Consider the following 15,687-nt stretch of genomic DNA (forward strand, 5'->3'; position numbering starts at 1 on the left):
GACTCGGTCCGCGTAGAAGTATTAAAAATAGTTTACATCCTATTCTCAGACCTACGGAATATACACAAAAAAAAAACATAAAAATTGGTCAAGCCGTTTCGAAGGAGTTTGGTGACAAACTTTTTTGACTCGAGAATTTTATTATAAAAGATACTTTTTTTTTAAAGTATTAAAATAGGAACGTGGACATCAACTTTACCGTGACTTTACCTATGTAAAAATATAATAAATACGAACTTACTTTTGTATTACGAACATATCTAGAATTAGCATGAGTGTTAAAACATAATTGATAAGGACGTGGAATCCTGACCCACCGTGATACAGTTAACACTAGTACGGGGGTCAGATGACGCTTACTTAGCTTCTGTTTTATTCTGTAAGTACCTAAGCATTAGTATGCAAAGCAATAGTATGTAAGCAGTAATTTAAGTAACATTATTTTCTCAATAAACATTTATTATTATTATTATTATAACAAAAAATTTAACGGACTGTAAAACGACCATGAGAATATTTTTCCACCAGTTTGAAGTCGGTTCTTCAGCACGAGCCAGAAAGAGTGCTAGATGCCTCATAGATTAAGGAAACCTTCAGAGCAGACGACTATATAGGTCCACTCCTGCTGGCTCGTGCTCAGGCACCGACTTTAAACGGGTAGATTTTTTTATGGCTTTGAGACAACAAGATGGTAATACTGTCAAAATTTGAAGACTGTAGCTCCAACCGTTTTGCTGTAAAACCTAGTGTGTGACATTTACAGACAGATATCTGCGAGTGACAGCATTAGGGCTCTGTCTGGACCCTTCTGGTACGGAACCCTAGTTTTACTCTCTCTTTTACTCTCCCTTTTATCTTTAGTCATTTCGTTATTTCACTTACTCTTTAACAAAATAATGCATTATTTTTCAAAGAATAAAATTAAACAATCTGAATAATTGATACTTAGGTATTTTTAATAACTAAACATAAACAATAATAATTTCATAAACACTATAATTCCCAAGTAAAACAAATTCACATTCCAATTTTAGACCCCAGTCTTCAAAAGATTGATCGTATTTCGTCTTCTCATTTTCGGCGGCCACGTTCGGCGATCACTTTCGGCGAAAACTTCGGCTACTCACATTCGGCCTCGTGCAGCAAGATGGCGCGACGAACGTAGCGGAAGTGGTAAAAACTGAACACCACCACGAACGAGAAGAAGTATAACACTGAAACATGAAAATCTGTGTCACGAACTAACTTTTAGGAATGAGCTGTAAACAATGAGGGCTATCGTTTTTTGTCTCACTAGATGGCGCACTGTTGCGTGAGGTTTTTAAGTATGGCTTTCAAAGTCTGTAATTATGGGTGTGAAAACAAAGTTTAGATTAAAATCATATTTAATACACCTTAAAACCGTACCTACCATAAAAATATCAAGCATGCCACAGTGTTGCATAGTCCCCGTTTTGTTCGGAAAAAAGGGAGGAAAAAGGTTTCCGAAAGACAAAACTGTCTCAAAACACAGACATTCATTGCCCCGGAACGCATATTTGCCACAATTAATTTCAGATATTGCAAAATATTCACAAAATTATTCTAATTTTAAATAAACCCGCGTAGCTCACCCAAAAACTATGAGATTTGACATTTCGGAGACCTCACGCTACACTAGCGCCTCTAGCGGCGAATTCATAGGTACGCGATAGCCCTCATTACTTGTACTTTGTTCACCTGCGACCTTACGATAGAAAGAAAGAAAAAAAGAAGACATCTATTCACATTCACGAAGACTCACAAATACAAGAAATTCAAAACAAAAAAGACAATAAACAGCAAACACAAATAAAACAAAAAAGAATACAAAAATGAAAATTCCCGATTTTGTGTGTCCCCGCAAAAGTGAAACGCTACCTAAGCTACCTAAGTCTATGCAACGAATGCGTATTCATGCAGCTATTCAACCACCGCACTGTAAAACACACACAAACACACAAAACCATCTATCACCACCACCGCCCTACACTGACGCATTTTAAACTCAACTAGTTCATCCTCAGAGCAACCATTTTTTTTATAAAGGCTTCTGTCCAATGGCACAATTTTGCCAGCTTCAAGGTTGAGAAGAGCAAACATTCACCATGCTATTAGACCAGTAGTTCCCAAACTTATTTTTCTCGTGGACCACTTTCAAAATTTTACTGGTTTCGGTGGACCCCCTGCTGATACATTTCTACCACATTCTTTAAGTCGCCAAAAAATAAAAATTGTGTCGCTTCTGAGTTCTGTCCAGTCGCTTGCCTTATTAAATATTATCTGCTTAGTTGGGTACTTAAAACAATGTAGGTAGGCTCTTATAAAAACTATGCTTACATTTTGGCTCTTTACTATCAAAAGCAGATAAATTTTCGTGGACCCCCATTAACATCTTATGGACCCCCATTTTTTGTTCACGCCTACGTAGACCCCCAGCAAGTCTCCCGTGGACCCCTGGGGGTCCACCTGGACCACTTTGGGAATCACTGTATTAGACTAACGAACCAAAACCATTTCTTAGTTCTTTACCTCAAAAGCATAAATTCCTTGTAGCGATGCACCTTGGATTCACCGAATCGCATTTCACCTCGATCATATATTTATTACCCGACTGCTCGAAGGAGGGTTATTAATTGACAAGATTTCATATTTCTAAGCCTATAATTTGATTCATTCTCTGTATTCTGTTTGGAAAGAGAAAAACGCTGATATTTTTAAAATTTCGCTACAACTATTAATTAATTTATTACATTTTTTTTAAGATGTGCTCATTCTAAAAGGGCATAACTCCAAAACTACGACACAATAGATCCATTACTTTTGTCTAGTCTCTCAAAAAAAAGATCACGTAAATCTGACGTAGATGTTGCATAGAGACAATATCAAAATTATGACAGCTCCTTTTTGTAGTGTTGGCAAATTCAGACATATTTTTTCAATTTTTTGTATTTTTTTTTAATATGGAGAAATCAATTATAATAAATATTTTCCCATGTTCAGGAGGCAAAACTCTTTCGATTCCTGTAGTAATTAAAAGATGTTATAAAAATGAAATCTTGTCAATTATAGTGTTGTGTCACAATAGTTTATTTTTTACTCGTTAAAATTTTAGTCGCATTTCACCTCGATCGTGCATTTAAGTATCGCGTTGACTCCCAATCGTGTTTTTTTAGTCGCTATTAGATTTAGTCGCATTTCACCTACATCGTATATTAGTGTATTTTAGTGCAAACATCAATTAACGCGTCAAATTAATTAGAGTCCCAAGCAAAAATCGATCGCGGCAAATTAATTAAAGTAAATGCTACAAATTAATTAAGTATACTTATGTAAAAAGCTATGCGAAAAGTTGCGTCGAGTACAAGAATTCTATTGAAATTTTGTTAGTTCGAGGTGAAATGCTATTCGGTGAATCGCTACAAAGAATGTATGCTTTTGAGGTAAAAGACTAACAAATTACCAAAACAAACATTTCAATTTGTCAGTGTACCTAAATCCACAAGTACCCAAATTATTTTTCTCAAATATATTACCCACAAATATTTTGCAAAGTAGCCATCACTGAGATCTACCTTCAAATTTTATTTATTTAGTGTTAAGGCATGTTTTATTATAAACTGGTGAGCAAAATAATCGTTTATAGGTTCATTGATATACCTTCGCAAAGTAATGGCTGATTCATTAATTAAACTTTTAGGAAGTCTAAGGGGCTGTTTCACCACCCATTGATTAATTTTAACTGACGGATAAATCTGATGCCGTGTCTGTTTGTTTTGTTCGAATAGATGGAGACGGCATCACATTTATCCGTCAAATAAAATTAATCAATGGGTGGTGAAACAGCCCCTAAATGTATTATTGAGTTCCCCAGTAGTTTAGTTGATAGGAATCTCATCCAGCGATACGAATTACATTTTCAATCAATTGAAAATGAAATTGGGATCAAACTTCAATTCAATCATCAGTGTACTAAATTTAGACGACGCTGTTGTAGACGGAGAGTAGACTGCATAATTTCTTACCTACTTGATACCGCGATGAAACGCACAACGGGCTTCTTTTTGATAAATCTTACCGTTTTCGAAAAAAAAAAACAAATAACCTCAAATTTTGAACTTTGACCCCGAATAACTTTTTGCACACATGGGATCAATGGGGACTTTTGACACTATTCCTAATGGTGTACCCAAGGTCTCCACCAAAATTCAGCTTTGTCGGGATTTATGGAAATTGAAATGTCTATATTGAGCGGAGTAGGTAGAGGTTGCTCACATAATCTCGTATGTCAAGGTGTTTCGGCAGAAACAGCCTTGGCAGACTTATATATTCCGGAAATGAAGGTTCATACCTACCGACTGGAATTGGTTTCATGCTGGTATCAGATGGGTATATTTAGGGGTCCTGGTGGTCACCTTTGAGAGCGTCTGCCAAGCACTTCCGGCAAAAAAAATACTGACATATTTCGCTTTTCTGTATCTACCAGTAAACTCCTAACTGATGCCATGACTATTATTTCAGTATCAGATGGGTTAAATGACGCCCCTTTTTTCGCACCGGAAGTGACTATTTTTTGGTACTTTCGGCAAGTTCCGCCGTGGCAGACTATAATATCAAATTCGGACTCAGCATCAGTTTTATGGGAAACCATTGTGCGTTTCATCGCGGTATCAGGCACTTGTCTCACCGCCAGCGAGGAAACGATTGGCTATCGAATATTTTCTCGCTCAAGAAACGAACAAAAGATATAAGATCCTGTGTGAGTAAAAGAGACATATATTAATAGTTGATCGCTGGCTGTTCACACTGTCGGCGAGAACTCGCTCTTACATCTTTTGTCGCAGCGACAAGAGCTATAAAACTCGCTGAGCTATAGATACTCGCTCAGCGATGTCAGCTTGGCGGCCGCCCCGCACGAGCGAGTCGAGTGGAGCGAGTAATCGCCCGTCGCACGCGAACACTCGCTTACAGCTGAGCGACAAAACTACACTCGCTTCTCGCTGCTCGCCCACTCGTTTCTAGTTACTCGCTCTACTCGCTACATGCTCATCGTCGGCGGTGGGACAAGTGCCTCAAGTAGGTACGAAATTTTGCAGTCCGCTTTCCGTCTATTGTGCTGTTTTCAAGGTACGCGGAACAAACCCAGAATTTAATTTATAAAATTAGTATTGACCGCGATAGTCTAGAATATCGTGACGCTGTATTACATTAACATTGAAATAGCGTGAAATATTCTTTAAAAAGCGACGTCCTACGAATTTTTCAAGAGACCTAGATCTAAAAAAATATTCGCAACCATAAACAAAACCTACATTAGATAATTAGAAATAATAAAGTTCTTTATACTGCAAATTTACTATCTCTGCAACTTCTTGTGTGAACTATAGGGACACACGATACCAACATATGTATAGCTAGGCGACAAAGGTATAGGTGGCTGCGCCGCCTACTAAGTCAGTCCTTAATATACCATCATTCCAACAATACGTGTATCAATTCTATCTCTCACGCAACCTCTTGATTGAGTCGTACGGACACATACTTACGTGGACGCAGGTGATCCGTACATGAACAATTCGTTCACCGCTATCCCGTGGGAATTACGCAATTTTCCGGCTTAAAACCTATGCTATATCCTATTGTCCTTAGTACATTATGTTAAAATATAACCAGAAAACAATCAGAATAATACCGTCAACATTTTAATCATCAGATAGGGCAGAGCATTAAGTAAATTGCAATATAAGCGATGGTCGACTGATGTGGCGGATGGCTCTGATCACTCAAATGACTCTGTTCATTAATCATGCCCATTAAAATAGACTGGCTGTAGTTATGATGCTGTTTATACACTGACACGTCCAGTGGAACTTGATTGTGGGTTAGCTATGAGTAAACATACGTACACGATTAATTTTAATCGGTGATTAGGAGTTGAATAATATTAATAAACAGCCAAAATTGAATACAACAGGTGAGCTTTCACGTAATTATTGATAAATTACAGAGAGCTTGGAATTGCATATGTAGTGGTTGCAGCGATAGTGTTTGTTGTTATGATCCTAAGTGCCTAACAATCCTCGCTTCCCGCGACCCTCGGGTCGATACAATACTGCACATTATCCACTACATAAGATTACATGAACTGTTTCTTCTACTTCTCACCTGACCTATCTTTAGGACATCCCTAATCTGATCTTGGAACGTCTTACTTGGTCTCCCGTTTCCTTTTTTCTTAAGTGTTAAGGGGTGGTTAATTGAATTAGAATAGGGATAGTAACAAACCTGCTCCAAAAAAGGTGAACAGTCCACTGACGCACGCTAGATTTGCTAGCCGGTGCTGTTCGTCCTTGATTTTGGGAGCTGAAAAAAAGGAATTCACATTAATAAATCAGTACAGATTCCTGCATTGATATCTGCAACAGTGAAGCATGCAAAAATATCTGACACGTCCTACCGGCTCTAGAAATAGACTCGTGTTAGATATAGGTATACACGCTTTGTTGAGTCAGATATTTGTGCTAGCGACTGTACCGTGAGTTATTTACTAAATTCGTCATAGAGCCACTTGTTTGTCTGTTTTTACCGGATGTACATTTTGGTGAGTGGGTGCCACAATTACATTTAATTCCCAGTGGAGTAGCTAGGTAACCAAAGGCTCTGAGGCAAAACATAAACAAGGGCCCCAGCCCCAACTAAACTATTTAAAATCGTTTGTTCCGTGTTCGTCGTGTTCCGAATTCGACGTACTCCAGATTTGTCATTTATAGTTTGTAAAAGTTAGAGTTCGAGGGGCACTCTGAGCTTGGAGGCCCCGGGGCACTGCCACATCTAGTCCTCCGGTAGCTACGCCACTGTAATTCCTCTATCTCCATTTTAATAACGGATATCCTGGCTGGGGAGCATCTTCACCATGCAGTTAGTATTTCATTGGCACGCACAAAGCGGTTTACTTGATCTTTCCTAATGCGAACTGTGCGCGGAGTCGTCCAATGTGCATTACATTAATTAAATTGTACCAGCCCTGCACTCCATCAGATTATTACGATATCCCATCGCTTGAGAACTCATTTATTTATAGGTATATCAGAAAACTAATCACGTTCGAATATCCTATTTATTTCTTCCCATATTGCCAGTATTTCTGGCACAACTTGCGACAGCTTACCTGGCCGTAGAACTAGGAAACAAAGCCTTACCTTGTCGTAATAGAGTTTATTTGTGTTTTTGTGTAGTCAGCAAATATCGAGGGTGATGCGGGCGGACATTTGATTAGAGACTCGACGGTAATAAGCCTAAATACACAGTAGAAACTGTTTTGGAAGACCTTTGTTTAGCAAAGCTTTGTAGACTTGGGTTGATTCGGAGAAGTATAAATGTAAGTCTAAACCATTGGCTTTGAACCTAGAATAATTTAAAGGGCTAAAACTGTGTTTTCTGAAGATGCAAGATGAACATATGTATAGCGTAGGCAGCAGGATAGGCAGCGCTAGTGCTGGTCGTGTATTTAGCTCTTTTTTTTTAATAGCCTATTCAATGTCCCACTGTTGGGCAAAGGCCTCCCCTTTCTCCTTCCACTCGTCTCTGGCTTCGGCAAAATGTTGCAAATCGTCCCACCACCTTTTAGACCTACCCTGGTAGGCTCTGTACCCGTGGCTTAGAAACCAATCAGTGGTGATTTTGGCCCAGCGATCCGGATGCATGGCAGACATTACCTGCCCAGTATGTATTTAATTTAGCTACTAAATGCTTCAAAATTAAAAATTAGCTACTTCACGTATACCATTAAATTGTTTCGCAGGTTGGTGCAGGTTCCCTTACGATGTTGTCCTTCACTGTTAAGGTGATGGTAAATTTTAAATGTAATTTCGCACATGCATTTTGAAAAACTGAGGGAACCCACGATCCTTTGGTTGAGGGTCCATAGATTTAACCATTAGGCTACCATGGCTGACTTTGTTTATATGTGAAATGATAATTAATAATTACTAATTTAAGTATGTTACTGTAGACCTAGTGTCTGAGCCCAATTCGGAGAGACCAAAGCGTCCAGGCTCCGGTGGCTTGGACACGCGGAAAAGCTGGGAGAGGATCGAGCCGTGAAGAGAGCGTACGCGGACGACCGAGTGGACGTAGACCGCTTGGTCATCCCAGGTACCACCGGAGGGACGAGGTCCAGAGACCTTTTGTATCTCGGGGTCAAAGGGTGGCAAGAGCTGGCCCAGGATCGTAATGGTGATTTTCCACTGGCGAGGCGTGACGAGACGAGTCGAGCGAGGCGAGCTCGCCGCAATACAAATTTCAATTCTCGTTTCGCCTCGTCTCGTCTCACCTCACCGGTGGAAAATCACCATAACGCGTGGCGTAGTCTAAACCCGGATTTTTAATGCCACGGAAAAAATGTAAACAAAGTTTCGTCATTGTCAAAGTGACTTTTCAGGGGATTTCAAGGTATGGGCCCGCTAGAAATATTATATAAAGTTCTGTTGTTGCCGTGTTTTTTTCTATTTTCCATAAAAAAGCCGTTTTTACGGGAGACAACTACAAGACGTCTTTTGACCGAGAAGTACTCGGACCGGAGTCCATCGTTTCATACAAAAATGAACGAAAAACAACGGAAAACGTAACAATTAACAATAAAAATATAACAACAATGTCGACAGTAAAAAAATAACAGAACAAGAGTCACTGGAAAACGATTACGAATTCAGTCTCGAATGTTAGTTCATTGAGTGACGTCTCGCGTCAAGCGGCCCACAGCTTAAAACCCGGGTGTAATACCAGGACAATAAATAAATTTTATATATCAAAGCGTAAATTCCAAAGTAAAGATTTTCATCAGTAAATTAAAATATTTTATCTTGATTAAAAAATACAGTTTTAAATGGAAGTCGACTTCTGGCAAATGTGGAAAGAATAAAATATCTTGAATTCTGCAAATGTTTTTTGATAACGGCAACACCTTTGTTTTCATTTTTTCCATGGGATTAAAAATCCGGGTTTAGTGTTAGAGGCCAAGACCGTTGGGTCACTGCACCCAGATAGTAAGTACCTAAACTCCAATTCAATAGAATCTGACAATCCTGTAGACACTTCCAGCCTACTAATATAAACACCGGGCTGCCTAAGGCTTAGTGATGTGACTATTATTCTTTTTTGATTCCTTTTAGATGATAATTGCAACAACAGGGACATATATAATCAAGTGTGCCCACGATAGGGTGTCTTAAATATGTAGAAAATTGACAGATTCTATTGAATTGTACTTTAAGTAAAGTTTGTGAACTCTACCATCTTTGAAGCGAACACAAGCTCGGCCTATTTTGGTGATTGCCAGCGAAGTTATGGCCATCATGACTATCGTTGCGACTAGAAGATATATCTGTAAATGTAAAAAAAAACTGTTAAGAAAAAATATCTAAAAAACTGAAAAAAATAGGTCCAATATAAATTCATTTGAGAATTTTGCATGTTCTTGTCACTAAAATTTCAAGAATTTCTACTCAGAACTTGTAGGTACTTATTGGCACCTATAATGTAGATTTCAATTCTTTTGCCGGCGAATTGAATTTGACCTTGACTGTTATTTCATACTTATATTTTTGATGGGATTTTACTATTTTAAAACTTCATGTTTCTGTCAAGAGATGGCGCTCAAAGCTACTAGCAGTAGGAGCTGACTAGTTCGCCACTTCGCTAAACACGATTGGCAAGTCAAGTGAACTATAGTAAATCGGTGATTGCCGCAGCGAGGCAACTCGGGCGTCGCGGTATCTCGGTTTAATACGAGCCAGTGGGTTTGCTGGAATTTCCTCTTATTTGTAAATAGACGTAGTAAAGGCGAACTATGTGGAGAAAATTGTGATGTAAACAGTATGTATAAAGTAACAGGAAAGTTTTATTAGGTATCTTCTTAACTCTCTTTCCAGCATAATCCAACTAATGTTATAAATGTGAAAGTTTGTAAGTCTGTTTGTTTGTTTTCATCACACTTGCTCGTAAACAGGGTCGTAACATGCTGGCTACCTTGGTTCCACCCCCCCAAATAAAACCCTCGACCTTAATGTGCTTGTTATGAAACCCGTGGTCGGTAAATGAGTAATTGCCCGTACTAATTTTCTTGTCATGAAGCCCAAGGTCGGTAAATGAGTTTGTTACTGCATGGCGTGCTTCTCGTGCTGGCGTGCTGGTCGGGCACATGCTGCGGATGCACTGCACATGGCGCGGATCTGGCGCTGCTAAGAGCGTGTTCAGCGGTATCGGCAATTTTTGAAAAAATATTGGTTTCTCTTTTACAAATATACAATTTTACTCGCAAATGTGATGAAAAACATTGTATGTCGCACGGGCGGCACTAGAATTACGAACATCGATTCATTAAATTCTTCGACTTCGGGCTCTTAATAGAATCTCGTTCGTAATTCCTAACTTACCGCCCTCAATACACAATGTACTTTTGTTACCTCCATTTCATTACGTCGAAATCGCAAAGAGATTTACAGTTACAGTACACGGCCATAATAAATAAATAAAAAAATATCACGGGACAATTCACACCAATTGACCTAGTCCCAAAGTAAGCTTAGCAAAGCTTGTGTTATGGGTACTAAGCAACAAATAAATATAATTATATAGATATAGATACATACTTAAATACATATTAAACACCCAAGACCCGAGAACAAACATTCGTATTTTTCATTTAAATGCCCCAAATTCAAATATCTGCCCTTCGTAGTCAGGGTCTCTAACCACTAGGCCATCTGGTCGTCTTAAAGATTGTACAACGGTCTTTGGAAAGAGACTCGGCTAACTTCGGCTTCGTAGAGCGTTGTCACACACCACACTACCTATTTATGTGACGTTTCTCAGTCGTTGTACAGGTGCAACAGAGTACGGACGCATTTAGATGAAAATATAATAATAAAGAGTTGTTGAAACTCCACAAAACTTTAAATTGTACGATGACATCTTTGGGAAAAGGAGGGAACTATCCTTTTTTCTAGTAGTTGCAACAGCTCTCTATAGATATCTGAAGTTTACAAGTCATTAATTTGACTTAAATTAATTTAGTCCATAAAGGTGCAGTATTTATTTTATATAAAACGTCACTTTATAAATACGATAATTAATGGATGGCGGCCAGTGTTCGGAAATCGTCGTAAACAGCCAATTGTCTTTTTCCGAAGACCGATATGCAATCTTTATCGCCGGGTACTGTAGATGAAATTCGGTTTACAGATAGTTTGAATCCCGAGGAAGGTCATAGGATAGTTTTTATCCCGGAAAATTGCATAGTTCCTGCGGGTAGCGATAAACGAATTCTACGCAGACGGAGTCGCGGGCAACAGGCTATATAGTCTGTGAGCTAAGCTTCCACTCCCCTCTATTTTAAATCCACCCTTTAAAACAACGTGGTATTACTTAACGCATTGACGTCCCGGGGAGCCTAAACAGCTAAAAATAAACTTTAATCTCGGGATGGTAAACAAAGTTGGGAGGCGGATCACGCGCACTGATTGTCACTGACTTAAAAATATTAGCGGACCATGGCAAAAAAATAACAGACGTTTTTATAAAATAAACGGTGTTATTGAATTTTAATATCAGACTATTTCATGTCGCCTCTTAGAGTTTAGCTTTTAGGTTTTTGTACCTGGAAACAAGCTGAAGCTACTCACGATCATGGCATGGAAGTATGTAGTACCTACCTATTAGTCATTGGCGGCGACTATGTACGATATCATCGCTCGCTCGGTAGTTCTCACTACGTAGCTTTCTACACCAGTCAAGCCAGCACCACGTTCGATGTCATATAACTACTGCGAGAAGTAGACCTACCGTTCACTGCGGCGACATACGATCATTGCGTAGCAGTTCTCAATGAGCGCTACTACGATGAGCAACGACTCTCCGTTGATTAAGTCGCTCAGCATCACCCCAACGCTGCTGGAATTATTCTGTAGCGGCAGTTATAAGCGCTACTACAGTGAGTAGCAACCGTCAAACCAGTCAGTACGCCATATGTGGCCATATAAATGTATGATTACCTGATGGTCGGCAGTTTGCTGATTCGGAACCATTCCGTGACATGTGCACTTTTTTATTATTGTTATTTTTTGCTCTAAGTTGTCTGTCACGAAGAAATGTTTTCCTTCTTTCAAAGTCAGAAGAAGCACTTTGTAGTTGTTTAGTGACTGTTTTCTGCATGTTTTCAAGGAATTAAAAAAAGAAATATTATCATCATTCCTTTCGTTTATTGTTTAACTTACTTTGTTTACTTTGTGCATAATATTTTCCTAATAAGTGTAATCATATCAGTGAAAACTTTACTGGCTCATGATTTACCTGCATGTATACTAGCTTCATGTATGATTGTATTGCTGTTTGTTTTCCTCAATAAAGAAAAAAAAAAGGCATAAGTAGTTAATATTTTGGGAAGTATACTGGTAGGTAACTGTGGCGACTTACGATCATGGCGCGGCAGTTTTCAGTGAGCGCTACTACGATAAGCAGCAGTCCAGCGCCGGTCACGCCACTCAGCACTACGCCTGATGCCGTGGATATCACTGCGGAAAGTACCATTTACTGTGATCACTGGGGTCTTTTATTGTTGGTGGTTGTGTGAGTGGCAAGTGCGGTTTCCATAAGTTTCAAAGCTATAGTTAAGAAAGCTTGTTTAGGAATCGAAGTGTACGAGTTCGATATGACCGAGGATTAAATTTTAAGTATTTTCTACATTTCTATAAATTAAATGTAGCTGTACCTATTTAATTGTATAACATTAACCACTGCTTTTGTCGTTTGAGAGCCGTACACATAAATATTTGAGACATGGTACCTATGCTATGCTAAAAGGTTTAACCAACAAGACATGAATATATATTATAGGACGACATCCTCTATCCTTAGGTATTAGGTATATTAACTTTTAGACTGACTAGTCGGTGCAGTATTTAACTTCTCAAGATGTGCGCAAGCGTGTGTTTGTGAGTTCGATTTTCACGTTTGTTTGCATGCAAACATTACAATGTATATATACGAATGTTTGCGCGCATGTCAGTGCCCTGCTACAAATTTGTGATAGATATTTTTTTTACAGAAACAAAATAAACAGACTTACAAACTTTCATCATCATCAGGGGTCGGACAAAAAGTGCCGATGACGTCAAACCACTTATAGGACGATTTCAAATAGTATTTTTGATTTTCATAAACAATTATCACTTTTCATTTATCAACCTCTTTATTAAACGATATGAAATTTATTTTATTCATTGAATTCCATCGATTTATTTACGATTATTTTGTTACCTCATTAATGCTACTTTGTTACTACATGTCACACGGAAGTTTAAATAAAAACATCATCTTGTGTGCAGGATTACGTGATTTTTACGTCATCCGCACTTTTTGTCCGACCCCTGATCATCATCATGTCATCCGAAAGATGTCCACTGCTGGACATAGGGCTCCCCCAAGACTCAGACCAGTCTTGTGCTTTCCGCATCCACCGCGATCCCGCGATCTTAACCAAGTCGTCGCTTTTATTTTTTGGGGGGAAAATGCCTTAGTAGCCACGCTTGGCAGGCGGGTTGGCGACCGCAGTTATGCCAGATAGTTCGCGGAGGACGCTGCTGCCCATCCTCCGGTTTATCCCTTAGTCGCCTCTTACGACACCCACGGGACGAGATGGGGTGCTGTAATTCTCGACCGACACCACACGACAAACTTTTGCATTTACAATATTAGTGTGATAATGGGATGTAGTTACTCTGTGTATTCTTAGTCTGATGCATCTCGTCATACTGCTTCCCGTGGGACAGCAGCAGCGTGAGCAGCACGGCGCCGGCCAGCACCTGGCAGAAGCCGATGAGGAGCACCCCGGGGAACAGGTTGCAAACGCCGCAGCAGCTCTCGAAGTGGCAGCCAGGCTTGTGCACCGCGAAGTGCAAGGGCACCTGGGATAAGAGCCTTATCATTATCACAATAGCGGTTTGCAGACGAGTCGAAAAAAATCATGAGACAATCGACCTAAATAAATAAATATCATGGGACACTTCACTTCAATTGACCTAGTCTCAAACTAAGCAAAGCTTGTACTACGGATACTATGCAACGGATACTTACATAGATAAATACATACTTAAATAGATATTAAACATCAAAAACCCGAGCACAAACATTCGTACTGATCATACAAATATCTGCCCCGGCCGGGAATCGAACCCGGAGCCTCAAGCTTCGTAGTAAGGTTCTCAAACCACTTGGCTCCGGTCGTTAAACTGAGTCATTCAGTCATGAGTCCGCCCCGTTTGCGGTGCAAGCCGTGCCGAGTGTTACCGGGACAGTGCTTCGGCTTGCGCTTCGAGGTCTTTTGTCGCTGGACTTGGTGACGTCATCAGCGAGGCTCGGCATGGCGTCCTGGCAGTTCCGGAGCAGACCAATGAAACCCTTAGCCGTTCTGAACTGATAAAAATACGATGTGAAATGTTGTTGTTATTGAAAATGGTTGGCGTCCAAGTTGAGTTTAGAGTCAGTTTTGTTAGCTTTAACCTGCCAGTGTTGTTTGAGGTTTGTTGAAAAAGTTTAGAAGTAAACAAGCCTTTATGTAAAACGTGTAAAACTCAGAGGATTAATTTATCGGTAAAATTTAAAAAGGTAGTTGAAAATAATTTAAATAAAACATTTCGTTGTTCAACAGACTAAAATCTGGGGGCACTGTTGTCTAATAATGATATTAATTGACCTATTCCCAACTTTAGTATTATATAGTAGGTAAAGCTTGTTGTAGCTTGTAGAGTAGAACCCTTAATTTATGTAGGTTCATGGGTACTACAGAAGAAGACGTACAATAAACATTTAATTTTAACATTTAACGAATAAAAATTGTTTGTACTTTTATAGATAAATGCATACTTTAATATCAGCCCGGACCGGTGAACAAACCCGGGACCCCGGTTTCATAGCCAGTGATAGATTGCGTGCTAATTAATTTTATAAGAAAAAAATAGATTTTTATAATAAAACTAATGAAAGAATGTTTATTACCTTTATGAACCACCCGTAAAGTTTGTGGTTATAACAAACTGCACGTTGTATAAAGAGATAGAGAGAGAAAGAGTGTAGAGAGAGTATATGTAGTAAGAGACGAACGCTGGCGTTAGAAAATACCAAGAAAATACAGATTGGTCTCACGAGTCGCTTTTTACGACACCCTCGGCAATGATGGATCCTATTCTAAAACCAGCAGGGCTACTACGAAACTTGAAACTCGAAGTTCGTGTCGTGCGGTCCCTCTGGCACTTATAATATTTAATACGAGAGCGAGAGGGACGGTACGATGCGAAGTTCGAGTTTCGAGTGTCGTAGTAGCCCTGCAGGCACGGCACAGAATATCGATGATCATCCATTACTCAACATTCCATAATTGCGAATAAAAATATGTAAAGCGAGAAGATGTGCTTCTAAAGATATTATGGATATCCTTTCCATTTTCCCGATAAGTATGGAAATTAAGTTGCGAGAATTTGCATCGTTTTTTTGTTTCGGAACGTGAAAATGGGAATGTATTGTCGAACATTATTCGTAATTGTAAAATTCTGCAGCGTCTGTGTTCAGTTGGAAGCGGCTTGCATCCACCGTGATCCCGCGGCTTTAACCAGTCAT

At 39.3% G+C, this 15,687-nt stretch overlaps 1 protein-coding gene across 1 annotated transcript; it reads right to left on the bottom strand.

Annotated features, from left to right (window-relative positions):
• Positions 1–935: 935 nt before the first annotated feature.
• On the bottom strand, positions 936–14,813 carry LOC141430774 (uncharacterized). Its single transcript, XM_074091629.1, has 6 exons — positions 14,362–14,813; positions 13,793–13,979; positions 12,490–12,587; positions 9,310–9,400; positions 6,304–6,381; positions 936–1,214 (listed from the first exon to the last, which is right to left on the bottom strand). The coding sequence occupies exons 1-6, from the start codon at positions 14,434–14,436 to the stop codon at positions 1,120–1,122; spliced, it is 624 nt and encodes a 207-aa protein (XP_073947730.1). The 5' UTR covers positions 14,437–14,813; the 3' UTR covers positions 936–1,119.
• Positions 14,814–15,687: the final 874 nt, after the last annotated feature.

The sequence above is a fragment of the Choristoneura fumiferana genome, chromosome 9 (assembly GCF_025370935.1).
Source record: "Choristoneura fumiferana chromosome 9, NRCan_CFum_1, whole genome shotgun sequence".
In the NCBI taxonomy this organism is placed as follows: domain Eukaryota; kingdom Metazoa; phylum Arthropoda; class Insecta; order Lepidoptera; family Tortricidae; genus Choristoneura; species Choristoneura fumiferana.

Bases quoted from the DNA above. Each gene is read 5' to 3' on its own strand.
- LOC141430774 (XM_074091629.1), bottom strand. From the start codon at position 14,436: ATGCCGAGCCTCGCTGATGACGTCACCAAGTCCAGCGACAAAAGACCT. The intron at 6,382-9,309 runs GTAGAGTTCACA...CCTTTTTTTCAG, and splicing joins TTGTGTTCGCTTCAAAGATG to CTCCCAAAATCAAGGACGAA. The intron at 1,215-6,303 runs GTTTGTTACTAT...TTCATGTTTCAG, and splicing joins GTTCACCTTTTTTGGAGCAG to TGTTATACTTCTTCTCGTTC.